The sequence below is a fragment of the Rhineura floridana genome, chromosome 21 (assembly GCF_030035675.1).
Source record: "Rhineura floridana isolate rRhiFlo1 chromosome 21, rRhiFlo1.hap2, whole genome shotgun sequence".
In the NCBI taxonomy this organism is placed as follows: Eukaryota; Metazoa; Chordata; class Lepidosauria; order Squamata; family Rhineuridae; genus Rhineura; species Rhineura floridana.
In genome coordinates this window covers 500,984-520,697 of record NC_084500.1, presented here as the reverse complement: position 1 = coordinate 520,697, position 19,714 = coordinate 500,984, and the positions used below count along the sequence as shown (strand labels likewise).

At 53.8% G+C, this 19,714-nt stretch overlaps 2 protein-coding genes across 18 annotated transcripts; one reads left to right on the top strand and one right to left on the bottom strand.

Annotated features, from left to right (window-relative positions):
• Nucleotides 1-2,186: 2,186 nt before the first annotated feature.
• On the bottom strand, nt 2,187-13,198 carry TRIM50 (tripartite motif containing 50). 15 transcript variants are annotated; one of them, XM_061604612.1, is made up of 10 exons: nt 13,005-13,197; nt 12,636-12,888; nt 11,946-12,182; nt 11,496-11,573; nt 10,245-10,797; nt 7,247-7,342; nt 5,705-5,935; nt 4,929-4,951; nt 4,191-4,315; nt 2,187-3,133 (listed from the first exon to the last, which is right to left on the bottom strand). In XM_061604612.1, the coding sequence occupies exons 4-10, from the start codon at nt 11,528-11,530 to the stop codon at nt 2,532-2,534; spliced, it is 1,665 nt and encodes a 554-aa protein (XP_061460596.1). In that variant the 5' UTR covers nt 11,531-11,573; nt 11,946-12,182; nt 12,636-12,888; nt 13,005-13,197; the 3' UTR covers nt 2,187-2,531. The 15 variants fall into 15 exon arrangements, with proteins under 15 accessions (XP_061460596.1, XP_061460598.1, XP_061460601.1 ...); XM_061604614.1 differs by having other exon boundaries at nt 11,946-12,071; XM_061604617.1 differs by lacking the exon at nt 11,946-12,182 and having other exon boundaries at nt 10,245-10,697; nt 12,361-12,888; nt 13,005-13,198.
• Nucleotides 13,165-19,702, top strand: NSUN5 (NOP2/Sun RNA methyltransferase 5). 3 transcript variants are annotated; one of them, XM_061604626.1, is made up of 10 exons: nt 13,165-13,429; nt 14,111-14,233; nt 14,853-14,975; nt 15,458-15,581; nt 15,811-15,949; nt 16,251-16,366; nt 17,199-17,377; nt 18,017-18,227; nt 18,586-18,741; nt 19,449-19,702. In XM_061604626.1, exons 1-10 carry the CDS (start codon nt 13,180-13,182, stop codon nt 19,534-19,536), a joined length of 1,509 nt encoding a protein of 502 aa, XP_061460610.1. In that variant the 5' UTR covers nt 13,165-13,179; the 3' UTR covers nt 19,537-19,702. The 3 variants fall into 3 exon arrangements, with proteins under 3 accessions (XP_061460610.1, XP_061460612.1, XP_061460613.1); XM_061604628.1 differs by having other exon boundaries at nt 13,241-13,429; nt 14,853-15,024; XM_061604629.1 differs by having other exon boundaries at nt 13,243-13,429; nt 14,853-15,024; nt 15,473-15,581.
• Nucleotides 19,703-19,714: the final 12 nt, after the last annotated feature.

Sequence of the window (19,714 nt, the reverse complement as noted above, 5' to 3'; positions counted from 1 at the left end):
CGAAGCGGCTTTCAATGCGGTGAAACGCGAATAAATAACAACGGCCTAGCTTTAATGGTAGGATAAGCTGCCGTCTAACAAAACCCCGACGAATATCTATGGCCGTCCAGAGGTGTTGTTGGACTCCAACTCCCATCAGCCTCGGCCATCGCGCTCGACAGCGAGGCATGATGGGTATTAGAGTCAAGCATTATCACCTGCTGCGCTGTGTATTATGTAGTGTTTATAATTGTGTATTGGGCGAAAAAGAGCATCCTTTGTTTTCCCCTTCTCTGGGGAATGGGCACCACTTTTCTATAGTTAAAAAGAAAGGACTAAGGATACAGCGCCTCTGAACATGTACAGAATATATAGAGCATAGATCCCCAACTGCCACTGAGCCTTTTCCGTTTTGCAGTGCAGAGCAGAACATGTTGCCTCATCTGCAGTCAGCTGGGCTTGCTCTGTGCCAGAATGCCTTTTTCTTTCCTTCCAAGCATTTGATAGACTGCGATGATGTTATTAGCCTGCTGTCAAAGCTTCCTGTGGCTGTTGGGGGGGGGGGTTGTTGCTGTTTTATTGATGTTTTTATTGTAGGATATATTTGTGTGTGTTTTTAACAATGTTGTAAGTCGCTTGGAGACCTTTTGGTAAAAAGCAACTAACAAATCTAATAAATAACAATAAGTTCAATCACTTCCATTCTCCATTTCCCACCCCATATATACGGTCTGCCTAGTAAACATCGCAAGACATCACCCTAAGAGTAGGAAATGACTCGCACTATAAGTGCAGGGACACCTTTCCTTTAACCCTTTTTTTTACTCCATGGATTGTATCCAACTAAATTCTACTCAGGGTAGACCCACTAACATTAATGGACCTCAGCCATGTCCTTTAATTTCAGTGGGTCTTCTCTGAGTAGGACTAACACTGAATGCAACCTCATTATTCGAATTAGCAACTGTGCTATCTTCTAAAAACTGGGTACCACGTACAAAGTTTTCATGAGGCAAAACAATGGGAATCTTTATCTTCGTTTATTTCATGCCTTTTGGTCCAGTGGGGGTTTACAATGGCTACCAGGAACATTGAAATGGCTGCCAGGAACATTTATTCAATAATACAACATTTATCATCTTAAAAAATTAGCCACCAAAATAACAAGAACACAATAAAAATAAAATGCAGTAACAACCAACAGCTAAGGCTAAAAATATAGTTTCACAATTTTAAATCTTTTTTTATTCAGAAATAAAAGAGTTCTTGCCAGCCTCCTGAACCACTGGAGTTTCTGCCACGTGGGCAGACGTCAGTGGGGACTCCACACCTTCAAGTTGCTTCAGCTGGGTTGCACCACTGCTGGGTCACAACAATTTTGTTGAACCGCAATGGGAATATTTATTTACTCATTATAGGCTGCCTTGAGTCGAGATCAGGCGTAGGGAACCTTCAGCCCCCCAGATGTTGCTGAACTGCAACTCCCATCATCCCTGCCCCTTGGCCAAGCGTGCTGGGGCTAATGGGAATTGTAGTTCAGCAACATCTATGGGGGCCAGATGGCCCTGCTCAAGAGTAACGCTTAAACCAGCCTTTCCCAACTTGATACAACTCCCATCAGCCCTAGCATCACAGGGACAAGCTGGCTGGGGCCGATGGGGGTTGCAGTCCAAAGGATCTGTAGGGCACCAAGGCTGGTGAAGCACCTTGGACAGCTCTTTGAAACTTCAGACTGAAACCCAATGACATGGAGCCACCAGTCACCACTGGTATCTTCCCCCCCCTTTTTAACATGGCCCTGCTGCTGTAGCAAAAGCAGGAAGACTGAGGCAACGTGTAAGGAGGGAGCATTCAATCAAGTCTTTCAACTGAAAGGCAGAAAGAGAGGAAAGCAACAGACCTCTGAAGTGTCAGCATCGCTCACCTGGCAAGCAGCCCAAAGGCAAGGTGAGCTGGCTAAACTAGGCCTCAGATTCGGAGCACCATCCAGGACGGCTGGTTGGGCGGATGCCCGATCTGGTCCATGGGTCACACAATCTGGAACAGAGGATGTCCTCCTGCGTGAGCCACTCAGATATGAACGGGGAGCAGAGTTTGTCCCATTGGGGCTTTCACAGGAGAACATCCCACCAGACTGGTCCCCATGTTAATTATTTATCCATTACTTATTTATCACATTTACCTCCTGCTGCGGGTCACAACATATGAAGTGGGGGTGGGGTGGGGTCGTTGGGATTCTCTAGGACCCAAAAAGTTTTGGTCTCTCTCTCTCTCTCTTATTCCTTGTTGGCTTGCTTAATTTGGCTCCTGAATTAACCAGCATGTTATGCCTCTTGTTGCCAAGTTCAAGACAACAGGGTTCTGCATCCCAGCTTGGTTACGTGGGAGCTGGGCCTTCCTGACACACAACTCCAGTCTCGATCAGGGTTTCTTCAGCTGAACTTGCTGTGCTCAGGGCAAAGAGCAGGTCTGCGGCCTTCCTTCAGTCGCTCCTGTGAACAGCAGCAGCAGCGTGCCACTCCCTCCATGGCTTGGCAGGCAGAAACTTCCCCCTATAACTTGGTGGGCTCCTGGGCATTGGGGCAGTCATCTTGGGCTTGCAGCATGGCGGGAGTGGGCAGGATGATGGGCAGATTGTTGGTGCCCCGTTCGTGCCAGCACATGTCCAGGATGGGATACAGCTTGGCCTGGAACTCAGCTTGAAAGGTGTAAATGGGCACCAGCTCGTCGGGGCTGTCGGCGTTGTAGAAGGTCAGCTCGCCCTTCTCGTAGTGCAGGTAGACCCCGATGCGCTGTGGGCGGGCCGAGAGGGGCAGCACCACCCGGGGGCTGTTGAAAGCCTCGTAGACCTTTCCTTCCTTCAAGCCGATCAGCCACACGCCATGCTCGGGGCTCTTGTTCAGCTTGCCCTTGCGGCTGACGTTGGCCTTGATGACCCCCAAGCGCCAGTGGCTCTTGGGCCCTACGATAACCTCCCAGTAGTGCCTCCCCCAGGAGAAGCCCTTGTGGGCCAGGATGCAGTTGCTGTAGTCAAAGCGGTCGGGATTGCTGCCTCGCCGCTGGAAGGAAAGCCCACACTGGACCACCATGTTCCCCTTGGACAGCTCCAGCATGGGGTGTGCGCTCACCGGGTCCAACTTCAGCATCTCTGGGGCTACGAGAAGGGGGGCAAATCAGGAGGGGGCTCCTCCAGGGAATGTGCCCCAGCCAAAAAGGCCAGGGGCTCTGTCGACGGGACCGAGCCAAGGATGCAAAAATCCACCCTCATCCCCCACCCCATTTCCCTCGGCTGTGATGCCTTAACCACCATCACACAGGATACAAAAACACACAAGAGGGGATTTCAGCCTGCCTTCCCCAAGCTGGTCCCTTTAAGAGGCTTTGGCCTCCATCTCCCATGTACTCATGCACTCAAGTACATGAAAGGTTGCCACACAGAGGAGGGCCGGGATCTCTTCTCGATCGTCCCACAGTGCAGGACACAGAATAATGGGCTCAAGTTGCAGGAAGCCAGATTTCGACTGGACATCAGGAAAAACTTCCTAACTGTTAGAGCCATAGGACAATGGAACTACCTCTCCAACACTGGAGGCATTCAAGAGGCAGGTGGACAGCCATCTGTTGGGAATGCTTTGATTTGGATTCCTGCATTGCACAGGGGGTTGGACTTGATGGCCTTATAGGCCCCTTCCAACTCTACTATTCTGATTCTGATCCTCCCCAGCAGCACCAGCCCTGGCCAGCGTGGCTGTGCTCCCATCAGCCCCAGCATCGTAGGGGCATTCTTCTGCTGTTGACCCTCTATTAGGGGACGCCCCTCCCTCTGCCGTATGCAAAGCAGCAGCCACCAGTTGCCCCAAACATCTGGCAAAGAGTTACCTTTTCCCCAGGCTGGTTCTATGTGCTTCAACCCCTTGATTGCTGTTTTATCCATTTCATGTGCTTTTGTACTGCAGTCTTTTGTTGTCCTTGTTTTAGACTGTATTTTTTTTATAATATCGTTTTGTAAAAATATTGTCCACTGCTTAGAGATTTTTTAAAAAATATCAAGCAGTTTGTAAATGCTTTCAAATAAATAAATAATGCAGCAGTAGCTGATGGGAATTCAGAGCGCAAAGCATCCAGAGGGCACCAGAATGGGGAACGGGCTGCTTTAAGCCCCCAGCAGGGCACCTGCCCTCTTCCTGTCCAACAGCGCCAGCAGGCCATACCTGGGAGGACTTTACGTAGGAGCCGCTTCCAGACCATCATCCTGATGTCATCTTGGTGGAAGTTGGGCTTAAAGGAGAGGGAGCTGAAGGCGCCGTCGGGTGGGTGCTGGTGAGGTAGCTCAGACCTGGAGGGGGGGAGAAACAGTGATTTGCAGCATGATTCTCTCCAAATGAAGGCTGCAAGCCAGTGGAGGCGAGTGGCTCCGATGCCAGTGGGGCAGTGGAATTCACTCCAGGGTTTAGTCCGAACTTTCAAGCAGCTGTCCAAGGTGCTTTCAGCTCCTTGAAAGTTTGGACTAAAATCCGGAATGGATTCACTGCCCCACTGATGTCGGAGCCACCCGTCTCCACTGCTGCAAGCATAACCACTTACAGCTTCTCAACCACCTGGCCCTGATTTGGTTGTTGTGGTGATGAGGTTGGGCAAGCCTTGGAGGGTTTGGGGAAGGGCCAGAGCTCCGTGGCAGAGCATCTGCTTTGCATGCGAAGGGCTCAGGTCCCATCCGCCCACGGCATCTTCAGGGAGGGCTGTCCAAAAAAAAATTGTCGAGAGTAAGAGAGAAACGCATCTGATTCTTCCTCACTTCTTGTGCATGGACACTTACTGTAACCCCCTGAGGACACTGGAGAGAGCCTGGCTTCAGCTATGGGGCGGTATATAAATGTAATAAATAAACAAAATAAATAAATAAATAAGGCATGCTCTCTCTTCCCCCCCCCCCCAATGGTTCCACCTACCTGGAAGGAAGAGATCTGTATTTCTGCAAAACAAAGAGATGTAGGAGGGCTTGGTGAGCTATTAGAGGATCTGTTGCACAGCCTCACACTGGAGGAGGGATGAGAAATGGGGCAAACTGTACTGGGGCTGCAGAGCATCCCTCCTCCCATGCCCCCCCCCACTCCTATAAACCTCTGGAGGCCCGCATCACCATAAACCCCAACAGATCTTGATTGCAGCAGAAAGCTAGACTCCATGCAGGGGAGGGGGCACGTGGACTCTGGCAGATCTTGACCCCAAAGGATCCCCTAGACCTAGCTTTCCCCAACCTCGTGCCCTCCAGATGTTTTCAAATGCAACCCTCATTAGCCTCCTCTGCTAGCATGGCCAATGTTCAGGGATGCTGGGAGCTGGGATTCCATCTGGAAGGCCACTAGATTGAGGAAGGCCTCCTGGACTCCCCTGGCCCTCTAGAACTCTGCATGTTGCTAGCCCCTAATGAAACACAGACGACTGCATACCCCTGGACTCCTAAGCCGCTAGGCACTAAGGGGACCCATGGATCATATGGACTCCTGAGGGGGCCCCTGCCCCCAATTGCAATGGATCCCCCCTTGTGTGTCCATCTGCAGCCCCCATTCGTTTTGATGGAGCTTGCGCAGCAGAAGGCTGCCCCCCACGTGAATCGGGGCATGTGCATGTGTGTATGGTATCTGTTGGCCACGTGGGTTTTCTGCCTCAGACCTCAACACTGCGTCTTCCAGCAGTCTTTGCTACCCAGAGCAGGCAAGCATACCCTTATGAAATCCAGCTGGCCTTCGTTGTTGAGTTTCTCCAGAGAACTCTCCAACTCCTTCAGCTTCTGCAAGGTGTCTGCCGTCTGATTCACCTGAACCTCGATGGAGGCAATGAGGTGCGCTGCCTCCCTCTCGATCTGCCCCAGGAACCTGGCCTTCTCTTCATCGACATACCTGTGCAGTTCCTGGAACTGCTTCCGGACCACCCATTTGAAGACATCCGACTCGTTCTGGGGAAAGGGGACAATGCACGGCTTAGGGGGGGGACTTAACTCTGGCCTCTACCTCTGTGGGCTGTCTCCACAGGGCTCCCTGCCACGGTGCTTCATGGTAGCAGAAGCTGGTGGCAAACCTGGCATTGTGGGTTGCCCTGACCCATTGTCCTTGAAAGCAAGATTAAGAAGTTAAAAATAACAGCACGCAGGCAGTCCAGCAAAGTCAATATTGACGGTGTGGCATCAGGTGTTTTGCAAAGGGATGTTGTGGCTTTCTTATGTCCTAGATTCGTTGGAGATGCTTCCTGCTTGAGCAAGAGCTGCTTCTGAGAAATCAAGGATGGTGATTCAGAAAGAATTCCTCCTTGTAAACCCCAGACTGCGTCTCCTTCACTTAACAGCCTCTTTTTAAAAAAGTTCTGTCTGGGCCCTTCCTCCCCAAAGAGCTCAGGATGGCAAACATACAAGCCATCAAACAAGAAAAACATGTAAATACAGGTACAGCCTGGGACTTTGCTATTAAACCTGGTCATGAATTTGAAACCAAACATCTTTAAGCAAATTCTGTTTACTCTGAGTCCTTTGCAAAAGTTCAGATTCCTCACTCCCACACACAGCTTTTATATTTCAGCATTTAGCATTGGGATTCTGTTGAATAGAGGAGGTAGAGAAAAAGGGCCAGAATGAATCAAATCACATTTAAAATTATTCAGTAAGCGTTAAGATTTAAGGTTTTGTTTTCTTTCTTAAGCCTAACTTTGAAACGGAACCTGAACATTTTGGAAGCAGGATGTTAACTTCCAAAATTCAGTTCCTGACATACTGAACGCATGCAAAGCTTTGGTTCACTTTGGTTCACTTTGGTGCAAGGGACGTGCACTCTGTCCCAGGAATGGAAGTGGCGTGACTATGGAAAGACATCCACCTGCTTCCTGTTGTAAGCAGTTCTGTGGCTGCACCACTCATGCCAAATGTGGAGGGAAGATGATGGTGGACGTGTCCCAGGGAGAATTCAGCCAGTCACAGTCCCTCAGCTGCACATTCTCAAGAGTCTGGGGCTTCAGGTGATCTCCCTTTTGCAAACTGACATGTGTGTGTCAGAATTTGTGGTGGATACGCACAAGGCGGCCACTGCTGAGGAAGCCGTCTCCACTCTGTATTTGGCAAGGAACATTCGTCTTCCCTCCATACGGGACTCCCCTCCCCCCGCCGTGGCAAGCACTCTCATGCCTACAGTGCTGCATAAAATGATGGGGGGGGAGGAAGGAATGGGGGATGCAGTCAGAAAGGGCGCTGGACCACCACGGCCGGCCTCCGCCAACTCACCCCGATGCGTGTCTTGTTGTTCATCAGCTTGCTGACCTGCTCGTCCAGGCTGGCCTTCTGCTTCTGCACCTCAGTCACCAAGACAGAGAGCTTCTCCTGAGGAAGCAGAAACGAGCTTTAGTGGCTCAGGCCAAGGCAAGTGCTGCCTGCTGTTATGCTTCCAACAGTGTCCAGCTGTTGTTAAGGGGAAGGGCCGTATCCCAGTGGCAGAACCCCTCCTTTGCATGCATAAAGTCCCAGGTTTAATCCATTATTATAATTATATTATTATTAAATTTTATATCCCGCCCTTCCTCCTAGAAGAAGCCCACGATGGCAAACAAAACACTAAAAACACTCTAAAACTTCTTGAAAACAGATTTTAAAACATATTTAAACAAAACATCTTTTTTAAAAAAAGCTTTTAAAAAATCATAAAAAGCAGTTTTGACACAGACACAGACTGGGATATGGTCTCTACTTAAAAGGCTTGTTGGAAGAGGAAGGTCTTCAGCAGGAGCCTGTCTCCCATTGGAGGGAATTCCACAAGGCAGGTGCCACTACACTACAGGTCCAGTTTCCTGTGTTTGGCGGAACGGACCTCCTGATGAGATGATGTCTGCAGGAGGCCCTTGCCTGCAGAGCGCAGTGACCGGCTGGGTGTTTGAAGGGTGAGGCGATGGCCGCATCTCCAGGGAGAGCTGGGAGAGACTCCCTGCCTGAAACTCTGGAGAGCTGCTGCCAGCCAGTGTAGAGTAGAGCTGGGGGAACTCAGGCCCAGGAGCTGAATGCGGCCCTCCAGTCCTCTCTGTCTGGCCCTTGGGACTCTCCCCAGCTCTACTCTGCATCCCTCCTGGAGTGTCTTTGCCTGGTTGGGACGTGTCCGTGAGCTCTGATAGTGCCTCTCGCTTGTGGATGGAGAACAGAGAGGGGTGTGTGAGTGGGTGTAGGAGGAATTAATCTACTGGACAAAGGTGACATCTCCCTTCGTTGCTCTGCCCACTTTCCCCTCTGGCCAGGCCCACCACTGGCATCTGCCCACCCTGGGAGGTTGCCCAGAAGTCTGAAAAGGGTTCCCTGCCTGTGGTGTGGGCAATCCTGAGCTAGATGTCCCAATGGTCTGACTCAGTATAAGGCGTGTTCCTGCTTTAGACGGGATTCTCTTCTGAGCAACCCCCACACACACGCTGGACAACAACGTGCCGCCTGAGATCTCTGCCCCGAGGCTCCAGAGGGGAGAACTCAGCCCGTCGCCAAGGCCACCTCAAACGTGGCTTTTCTGGGCTCTTCTCTGACAAGCCGAGGGAACGCAAGAGACTGGATCAGGCCAGTGGCCAACCGGATGCCCCGGTGGGAAGCCCACAAGTAGAAGCTGAGCACCGGAGCTCTCTCCTCGCCTGCAGTTTCGGCAGCTGGTAGTTGGAAGCACCCTGCCTCCAGCCATGGTGGCTCCAGGCAGCCACTGATCACCGCCTCCTCCTCCTCCATGAATCTGTCTCATTCTCTTTTAAAGCCATCCAAGTTGGTGGCCATCACTGCCTTTGGTGGCAGCAAGTTCCACAGCATAACTATGCGCTGCGTGAAGCACGTTCTTTTGTCAGTACCGAGTCTCCCCAATATTCAGCTTCACTGGATGTCCTCGAGTTCTAGTGTTACAAGGAAGAAAAACTTTTCTCTATCCACGTTCTCCATGCCCTGCACCACTTTATACACTTCAGTCATGTCACCTCTTACTCACCTTTTCTCTAAACTAAGGGAAGGGAGTTGAAAAGTGACCTCAGCACCAGTTTTGGGACCCCTGAAGTGGCCCTTGGACTCCTCTCAGAAGACACTCTGGGAGAGGCTGTAGCACTAGGCCAGTCACTTAATTTGAGCCAGGACCCAACTCTGAGCCAGTTTTGAATGGCAGCGCCCAGGACGAGGGCAACCAAAGTAAATGCATGCCACTGAGCATGTACAAAGCACCTCCCACCTCTCACCATCGGCCTGCGCTGGGATTCAGCAGCAGGAGAGGTCATGGTTCAAGGTCAGGGCTTTGAATTTCCAAGCATGTAGTCATCACGAGGCTGCCTCCAGAGTTTGGCTCTGCTGCCGGTCAAACACACCCCCTTTCCAGGAAGGAGAGACATGTGCATGTCTGACTTTATCACTGTCCTACTCAGTATCAGGCACACTCCAAAGGGCTGGGAACTCCCAGCTTTGCTTTTCCATTCCTTTGTTTCAAACCCTTTGTTTGCCTTGAGGGCTCTGTTGCTGATTGTTTGCGACTGCCGCCCTTGGCCCAAGGAGCCTTCTCACCCACGGGATACCCCACCCCCGTTCTCAGGACACACAACACGTCCAATGCACAACACTGGGACTCCGGAGGGCACCGGTTAGAGAAGGCTGCTCTGGATTCTCAAGGCTGACAACATGGGCATTGCCACAGTTAAGGCACACCTGAACCCCGGCAACCAGAGAACCCGGGGTAATCCAGGGGAGATGCACCCTCAGCAGACCCTGGGAGGTTGAGGGGGTGGGTGGGTGTTGCAGGGACTGCCTTGAGGAGCCATGGGCGTCTGTGGGCTCGTTCATTGCTTGTTAGAACCCCTGCAAATTGCTGAGCGCGTGCTAAACTTACAAAACAAGAGGACAGATGTGAGATCTTTTAACACAACAGTCTGACGGAGAGGAGGGGGCCGGGTTGGCTGAGGCTGGCTTACTGCGCAGCTGTTCCAGACTCTTAGGTGCTGCCTTACAGCTCAATATTGTCTACACTGACTTCTCTCCAGGGCTGTAGAGAGGACTGTTTCCGAGTCCACCCTGGGATACTGCCCGGGTTCAACCTGTGACCTTTTGCATGCAAAGGGGCTGCTCTGCCACTGAGCTCTTTTTAATTAGGACCGTGAATGGTTTTTTTCCGGATCAGATCAAGAGCCGCTTAAGTTAGCAACCAGCAGGCATTTAGTGGATCACCAGGAGGGTGTCGGTGCTGCCTCAGCCTCCCTCCTCCCCCCCCCCGTGCCATCCAAGCACCTGCCTTCATCCGGCTGTAGACGGCCGAGACGGGAATGACCTTGTGGTGCTGGTGCAAGCCAATGGTGCCGCAGAGCCCGCAGATGACCTCCTGGTCTTGCTCGCAGAAGAGGCTGAGGGGGTTGCGGTGGTGAGGGCAGGACTCTTCATTGGGGTCCGAGTCGCCCGCCGTGTGCAGCGCCTCGATGATGCGGGCCAAGTTGACGTTGGGCGGAGAGCTGCTGCAATCCACGGCCTTGCGGCAGACGGGGCAGAGGAGCTGCGCCTCCAGGTCGCCCGAGAGTGACACCACGCAGGACTTGCAATAGGAATGCCCACACTGCAGCATCAGGGGCTCTTTGAAGACCTCCAGGCAAATCGGGCACAGCAGCTGGTCCTCCAGCTGTTCAATGCTCATCTTCCGGGCCATTTCAGCCACCTGCTGCCTTTCTCGGCCCAGTCCTGGAGGCCCAGCGCCCTGAAGTGGGAAAGCCCAGTTATGAGGGCAGGGAGAGGCGAGAGCAGTCCTTCCTTGCCCCTTCTGATGAAGAGATCTCCTGCACTGCAACCAGCAAGAGCTGATAAGATGGGTAAAGAAACAATGCAATCTTAGGGCAAGGTAAGAATGCGCAAAAATAACAAAGCAGGGCCTGGGGGACATGGATTGCTCCTGCATCATGAAAAGGCGTCTAGCCCTGGGAGGAGAGGACCCCGCAAGCTCCGCATCCAGGCAACGGCCATTCCACACACCCCAGAAGATCAGCACCTGGCTCCTAACTACTTTGCCCTGTGGGCATCAAAAGAACTCTGTGCGGCCACAGGGGACACCAGTCTTCAGGCAGCTGCCAAACAGTGATGCCTGAAAGTCTGACTCTTCAAGGATATGCAAATAGGATGGGTGCCTGGCCCTGAAAACCGCTTGCCCCCCTCCACGCAGGCATGTTTAGGATCTGGATGGCTTGGAAATGCTCTCCGGACTTGTTCTTCGCAGGGACCCTTCCATTTATGGAAACTTTGCTCCCATGGCCCAAAGCTGAGCTCCTGACACCCAAAACAACTCCTGGAGCAAACTAAATCCTAAAGAAACACTAAATAATTCACAGTGATTTGTGAAAAGGCAAAAGTGTGTGTAAAATTGAGAAGCCAAGTTCCATAGCCATCCTGTGTTTTGCTCTACTGGAACAAGGGTGGAGGGGGTGCCTTTGGAAAGGGGCTCTCTCCTCAGGTGCCTGGGGAGGGAAAGGGACCCCCCCCAAGACACATTCCAGATCCTTACCTTTTGCAGAGTGCTTTCAAATGTTGAGACCACATCACGTTCTGCCCACGCTGTCTTGCTATAAGCTTTACTATAGCCCTGTAATGTAGGCCAGCGTGATGATCAAGGCAGAGGCAAGGGTGAGAACCAGAAGCTGTGGCAAGTCCACATCATACATTTAAAGCACAACCAATGCACATTTAAGGCACATGATTTCCCTCTAAGAATCATGGGAAATGTAGTTTGTTAAAGGTGATGGGAATTTATAGCTCTGTAAAGGGAAAACCTGAGCAGAGCCTGCAATCCAGCGCAGAGTTACCTGGGAGTAAGCCTGGTTGAGCTCGGTGCCCCCAAGCTGCCCCAGCAGGAAAACACAGCTGGATCTTCTCGGGATCCTTATAACAGCAGCAGCGCCACAACAAGCCACAGAGCCAGCCATGGCCACAAGAGCCCAAAGGACAATGCCCTTACCTTCCGCTGCCTTCGGGATCCCTTGCTCACGTTGCCTTCAGCGGCAGCCACAGCACTTCGCAAAAGAGCACCTCAGAGAAGCGCTTCTCCCCTTGTGGCCTGCAAGGTAATGCCCCCTTGGGATGGCTGGAGGCAGGCAAATGTCACCCAGGAAAATGCAAGAGTGTCAGAAAAAGGCTGAGCGGAGTCCACTCTGGGGAAAGGGGAGTGTTTGTGGTCCGTATTCAGAGATCCCTCCTTTCGGGAAAAGAAGAGTCAGCTGTCTTCCTCCTCTCAGGCCAGAGCTCAACCCAGAGCTCACCCAGCACACCTGCCCCATCGCACGTCTGCACCGTTACCTTGAAGGTTCACCTTGCACAACACGTGCTTGCTCCTCCCTCCCCCCTTCCCCATGCAGATACACCCCCCACGTCACCTTGGCTGGCCGCTCCTTCCTTCTGGAAGATGGAACACAGATTAGCTTGTCCATAAGGCCCCAAAGGTGGTGCCGGGGGCTGCGTGGACCTCTCCCTGCAAGCCACCAGCTGCCCACCGGTAAGACTGTCTCCAAAGGACACCCTGCTTCTACCAGGATCTCAGTTGCTGGCACTCTCTGCTCCTAGGCCAGGCCCAGTTTTGTGCTGAGATTTTTTGCAAGCTGCTTTGTGAGCAATACAAGTATTCTAAGGCTGCAGTCCTGCTCATGCTTACCTCAGCGTAACAGCCGCTGAACGCTATGGGACTACTCACTTCCAAACAGACATGTAGGACTGCACCACCACCCCATTAAGCACAGCTGCCTGCAGGGGGGGGAGTCTGCCATGATGAGATCCTGCAGTTCAGGATTTCCCATGCGGAGGCTGGTTTGCGTTTTTCCAGACCAAGCACCACTCAGGTCAGGGCCGCCTGTGGAGAGTCAGAGCCAGGCCGCCTCGTCTTCCTGGGCCAAATCCAGCAGCAAGACCTTGAAGGGGCAGCGTGTTGTAGTGGTTAGAGAGTCCAGGATTCAAATCCTCACTCAGCCACAAAGCTTACTGGGGTGACCTTGGCCACCAGTCACTGTCTCTCAGCTTAACCTACCTCACAGGGTTGTTGAGAGAATCAAAATGAGGAGGAGGAGGAGGAGAGGCACCATGAACGCCACCTTGAGAAAAGGCGGGATATAAATGCAGTAACAACAATAAATAATAAAGAGGGCGGGCACACACTGGCTACTGTCCAATCACAGCCCTTGACTGCCTCTCTGTTGGTTTCTATGGGAGGCGGCGGCTGCCCTCATAGCTCCACGAGCGTCCCTGCTGCGCCCCCTTGTACGCACGCGCAGCTCCCTTTCTCTCTTCTCCCTCCCCTCGCCGCATGCGCGTTGGGAGCCTTGAGCCATGAGGGAGCGCGGGCGGAAGAGCGGGGCCGGGACGGGCTTGTACGGCGCGGCGGCCTCGATCCTGGCTGGGCTGGAGCGCCGGGAGGGCGCCCTCAAGACCCTCGTCTACGGGAGCCGCTTCCAGGCGAGCAGGCCCGCGGTTGCATAAATTAGCGTGTATTTGCACGAATTAGCATGCACTTGCATGAATTAGCGTGGCAAGCTGAGGGGAGGGGGCGCCCTGGCCGATCGAAGGGGGGGCGCCGCCAGGAAAGGGGATCCTGCAGGTGTGAGGAGTCGGAGGGAGCGAGGTTTAAATGGAGCCTCCCCGTGCAGGGGAAGTCTGTTTGGGGGCACCCATTGCTAGTGCTCGTGGTGGGCTTCGGGGGGGGGCTGACTGGTCACTGCGGTGGGTCGTAGGAGGGCAGGAAGCTGCTGCGTGATGCCAAATTAGGCCAGTGGTCCATCTAGCTCAGTATTGTCTGCACTGCCAGGCAGTGGCTCTCCAGGAGTTTTTATCTCCTGGTGGTGGGGCCTGCATATTTTGCAAAACCTCCTGAAGAGTGCGCCGTAGACGAGTGCAAGCTGCAGGCCCTGAGTGGGCACTTGTGCATTAGAGATCGGGAGGGGAGGGGAAACCCACCTTGCCATTTCCTCCTTGATATACCTGCCAACTAACATTTCACTTCCAGCATCTGAGGAAGCGGGCTCGTGTCGTCTCCACGAAAGCTCACGCTGCAGCAAACTTGCTGGCCTTTCAGGTGCCACCGGCTCCCTGTTAGTGTTTGCTCCGTTCGTGACGGTTCATCTCCTTCCCCTCTTCCAGAACCCCCGGCTGCTCTGCGCCCTCGTCTCAGAGACCCTTCGCTATTCCCCTGTGCTGGACTCTCTCTTGGATGCCGCTGGTTTGCTCCGTGCAGAGAAGAAGCTGCAGCCACAGCTGGCAAAAGTGAGAGGGGAGGGGAAGAGACCTGGGGTCCCTGCCCTCGCCTTCCTTCCTCACGACAGCCCTGTGGGCCTCTCCCGAGTCTGGTTCTCTGGAGTCGGCAACAGCCACTGCGCTCCCTCTGTGGAGGCACTCTCCTTTTGCTCTTTGAAGCCGCTGGTCTCTTGAGGGTGATCTCGCGGCGGCCTCCATGGCCCCAGTCTTCGCCACGCAGAGCCAGAGAGGGCCTTTCTTGGGGCTGGTCTGCAGGCACCAGCGGAAGCTCATGGGGCATTGCCCCGCCACCCCCAGCCTGCTGGCCTCCTTTCTTACGGCCAGGCCGGGCGGTGACACACGCAACTCCTCAGTCTCCTCAGTTGCAGGGTGGTCCTATTATCATTATCCTCCTCAGAATGTATATCCTACCCTCCCTCCCAAAGGAGCACAGGGTGGCAAACATAAATGAAATGACTTAAAAGGAAAAGCACAACTAGCAAGAGTTACTGGCCAAATGTTGCGGGGCTCTGCCTTGCCAGCAGGCCAGGGATTTGAAGTGACAGGACTTGTAGTCCACAAACAATGCCGGGGGGGGGTCACGTTGGCTCCCCCAGGCCAGCGTGCTGATGCCGCTCCTATTCTTCAGGTGCTGGTGTACGACTTACTCTTTGGCAAGGGCTTGCGTGGTGGGGGGCGCGGAAAGGCCCTTGTGCTCAAGCACCGTGCCCGGCTGCAGGCCGAACTCGCTCGCCTGAAAGTCCAGAAGAAGGTGAGCCGCAATGAAGATCTGCTGCCACCGGCAGGAGGGGCTGGCCAAGGTGCGTGCCTGGAGAGGAGGGCAGGGAGGGTGGGTGAAGAGCCCGGGAAAGGCCTCACTCGACTGCTGCACTTGAGAAAACTAACTCAAAACCTTCCCCGCTACCAACGTATGCATTCTCCAGCCTCTCTCAAAGGCAGTGCAGCTCTTGGGGGGAAATGTGCAGGCTCTGACTTTGGCTGGTCCCCAGGGAAAGGAGTTTTGGAGTTGGGGAAACAGCCAGTCTGAGGGTGCCCCTCTGTACAGCCCGGATACGAGGCTCTACGGTCCTGGTTATGCAGAATGGTGCTGTTTGTCAGTTTACTTACTTATAGGCCTCTTAATCACAAACCTGTCTACACCTCAAGATGGGATGCGGCGGGGCGGGGGAGGAGGAGGAAGTCTTTATGGGTGGGGGAAGTCCAGCATCCTAACCTGAGAACTCAACTTTCCAGCGTTTTTGTTTCCAGCCCCTCATGTGCCACGCTACGTCCGAGTGAACTCTTTAAAGACCTGCGTAGACGATGTCGTTGACTTCTTCAAGCGCTACGGCTATGCCTTCCTGGGCAAAGCAGCCAGGTTAGCACCAGCTTCCCAGCGGGTGAGCCAGGAGGCTCCGCATCAGTGACCAGACATGCTGCGTGCCTCCTCCTTCCAAACACTTGGAAGCCCGTCTTTGAGGAGGGTGGGGCTTCACCATCGGGGCAGACCCTCTCTCTGCCATGGGTTCCCTGCATGGGGAGGGCACAGCAGGTGGGCTCTGTGAGGTCTCTGGGCTTGGGAGTGAAGCAGATCTCTCCTTCTGTAGCATGGAGGACGTGAGCTCCTTGTCTGGGAAGAAATTCCTGCTGGACCCCCACCTTCCCGAGCTGCTCATTTTCCCCCCGCAGACAGACCTCCATGAGAACCAGCTCTATGTGGCTGGGCACATCATCCTTCAGGACAAGGTGAGCATGCTGGAGCATTTCTTCACCGGGGGCACAGGGGAGGCGAGAGGGTCATTTTACCTGCCACGTTCCCTTTTAAAAGGCAGAAATCCAAATGCATCCTTACCAGGCTCTTTGCAAACAAGGTTGGGACCACCGGCTTTGGGGCCCTGTGTCTTCCCTTGCCCTCTCTTGATGCTGGACAGGAATAGTCTGCCTGTGTCAAAATGTCCTCACCTGCTGTTGAGAACTTGCCGCAGAGTGTCTGAGAGGGCAGTCTGAAGTTTTGGGGCCTTCTGAACTGCCTCTCTGCCTCTTCTAGGCCAGCTGCCTGCCTGCTTTCCTCCTGGACCCCCCACCAGGCTCCCACGTGATAGATGCTTGTGCTGCCCCCGGCAACAAAACCAGCCAGCTGGCTGCTATCCTAAAGAACAAGGGGTAAGTCAGGGCAGGCTAGAGATCCTCAGTGGTGGACACGTTTCTGCAGAGCCAGCCTTGCTTGGGGGCTTGGCTGTCTGTCTTCTAAGGGGGAGAGGGAGCCTTAAAGGCTATACCCCCTGACCCCGGCTCTAGGTCTGGATCCTGGTCAGTTTTGAGAGGAGGAAAGATGTTTTGTGTGCCTGTCGCTGTTCCCCTTTTCTTGCTCCTGGAGTCTGGCCTGCCTTTTGCACCTTGAGAGGAGAAGTGGTGCTGCTTAAAGGATCTGGGGCAGCAAAGAGTGCAGAATCTGTTTCATCAAGTCTGTCCTTTGGGAAGGGAGCCTGTGCCTATCCCAGTTCCTTCATCAGCTCCCTGTTGCCCACTGACTGGAAGACGCATGCTGTGCGGGCGCCCTTAGGCATGCCCCAGCCTATGCCAATTTTGCTAGGAAAAGGAAAGGGGGGGAATGGATGGCTGTAGGGTCCTGCCGCCCTGCCCATGCCTTTCCCCTATGAGAGGAGTTTGCTTTTTTAAGTAAGGCCTCCCCCCCACTGCCCATGGAGACAAGGCAGGACTTGCTGGCCATACCGGAGACTGTGATTGGCTAAGCACAGGAGATAGAAGAAATTCCAGGGAGTCTCAACCAGTGGAAAGGTACGAACAGGAGAAAGATTGGGCCAAGGCTTGGGGGATTTTTTTTGGGGGGGGGGATGTGTCAGATTCTGAGAAGCGCTGTGCCCTACAAGCCCTGGCTGACAAACCTCCTGTGCTGGCCATGTGTCTTGGCCTTCTCTCTCTCTGCCTTTGGCCACCGGCCCTCATAAACGACTCCTGTCATCTCGACGTGCAGCCAGATCTTTGCCTTCGACCTTGATGCCAAGCGGCTGGCCACCATGAGCACCATGTTGGTCCGGGCAGGGGCCACTTGCTATCAGCTGGCACACCAAGACTTCCTAGCCACAGACCCTGAAGACCCCAAATACAGCTGTGTGAGATATATCCTTCTGGACCCCTCCTGCAGCGGCTCAGGTGAGCGGCCGGGCTTTGAGAACTCCTTGGGGGATGCTTCTTCCCCGCCTGTGGCTCTCCAGGTTTTGTCTGGTGCAGTTGCAAGCAATTGTAGAAAGACGCTCGAGAGATCAACAAGGCAGTCACTACTCAGGGTGCGGAGCAGCCTGCAAGCGCAAAGAAGCCCTCTGCTGCCTCTCTTTACCTCAGAAGAGACATTGGGGGCAGCTGTCCAGGACAATTGATTGGGGGGGGGTTATGGCTAAGGATGCCTTTTGGCCCTTTCTCTTCTGCCACAGTAGTGGCATCTTCTGTCATCAAGTGGACCTGGCTGGAATAGTTCCCTTCCTAGCCTTCAAATCAAAGCTTTTCCATCATGGAACCTCTGGTGGGCGGAACAATCTCTGGGTTTGCAAGATTAATTCACTGTGAGCCTCAATCCAGGCAGGGGCCTCCCATTAATGAGATGTGATCAGTTGCTACCAGACAGGTGTGAGGTGAAGGTCAGCTCTGACCACCGACCACTTTAAGGCAGCCTTTCCTTAAACCTGAGGAAGGCAACGTTGCTGGCTTAGGCTGCTGCAGTCCGAAGCACCTGGAGGGCACCGGGTTGGGAAAGGCTGGCTCGATGTAACACACCTCCATTGACCTCTGACCTAGGAATGGCCAGCCGGCTGCCAGTTGAGGAGGAGGAGAGTGCCAGCCTCCCGGAACGCCTGCGGGCACTGGCCAGCTTCCAGCGGAAAATGCTGGCTCATGCGCTGAGGTTCCCTGCTCTCCAGCGCCTGGTCTACTCTACCTGCTCAGTGTACCCGGAGGAGAATGAGGCCGTGGTGCTGGACATGCTGGAGCAGCTGGAAAAGGATTTCAGGTACTGGAGGGGAGGGGATCATGGTAAAGCAAGACTCAAAATGCAGGGGAGCTTCACGGAGCTGCGGGGGGGCGGCGGCAAGGAGGCTCAGCTTTCAGCTGGCCTTTTCCAAATGCCTTGGGACCTGTGCGCTGTGACGGAGGGCAGAATGTAGTGCCTACCAGGCAGCAGGCCCTGGGGACCTGCATTTCCCCCATCCTGATCAGCTGGTGCTTCCTGCAAATCCGCCCAGTCCAGACTTGCACCCTTGACAAACAACTTAAGCCTCGTTTAGTAGCCGAGAAGTAAGAGGGGAGGTGGGCGGCAGGGGGGCATCCATGACCTCCGCTACCTGTCTCTTTCTGCCCTCCCCTCACAGGCTGATGGAAGTCCTGCCCTCCTGGACCCATCGGGGCTTGGCCACGTTTGCTGAGGCCAAGTGCTTCCTCAGAGCCTCCCCAAAAGAAACGCTGACCAATGGCTTCTTTGTGGCAGTCTTGGAAAGGCGACATGTGGGAGGCAGCCTGGGGCCAAGGTGAGCAAGATGGCGGCTCTTTCTTCCGGGTCTGGGGAAAGGAAGGAGTCGGAAGAGTTGCACCGGTCAGTGACACCCCTCCAAGGGGATGCCACCAGGCTTCTGCTCTCAAACCTGAGTAAAGGGAGGGAGCTTTTCACCCACTCACAATCCCACACAGTGGAGGCTCATCTTCCTCACACTCTTAATCCAAAGTATTTTGCGGGGGGGAGGAATGGACACCAGGCGCCCACCTCCAGCCCCTGCCCTGGTGGTCTCCTGCTTCTAAACGTCATGTCCACATGGCCCAGCTGGCAAAGAGGCCTCTTTGCAGGTGCTCAAGTCAGACTTGCCTGTTCTTGCAAGGGGGTAAAATACACTTTTGCTGCCGTTGTGCCGCCTTTGGGCTAACAAAGGCTCCCCACCCCAGTGTAAAAGCTCGCATTAGTCAACCACAGAAAGAGTCAAGAAGTTTTAAAAAGGATCTAAAGGATGGCAGGCTGTTTGTTTTAGAGGTATTGCTGCTTCAGAAACCTTTGCAGATTTCAAGATTGGGGGGGGGGAGCCTACTGCAGTCCTCCAGGCATTGTGGAACTCAAATTCCAGCAGCCCAGGAACAACTGAGAAACAAACTGACAACTAAGATGCTTGGGGGGAGGGAACGCTTCAAGGACCTGGAGGTGTACAGCTTGTTGCTTTTCCAACTCTCATGGCTGTGTTGCTCCTAGTGCCCCACAACAGTTCCTGCAGGCTGGCGGTAAAGCAGGTGCAGACCCCACTCCTCCTCCCCGCAAGAAGAAGAAGAAACGGAGTTGAGGGGCTTCGTGGAACGGAGTGACCAAGGCCTCCTGGGGAGACCATCACAAAGCCACACAGGGAGCCAGTTCCAACAGGGCGTGCACCAGTGGAGGCGGCCGCTGTGCCACAGAACTGCAGGGCTGGGGGGATGCTTGTAGCTTCCGGAATAAAAGTTTGCACAGACTGAGGAGTTTAC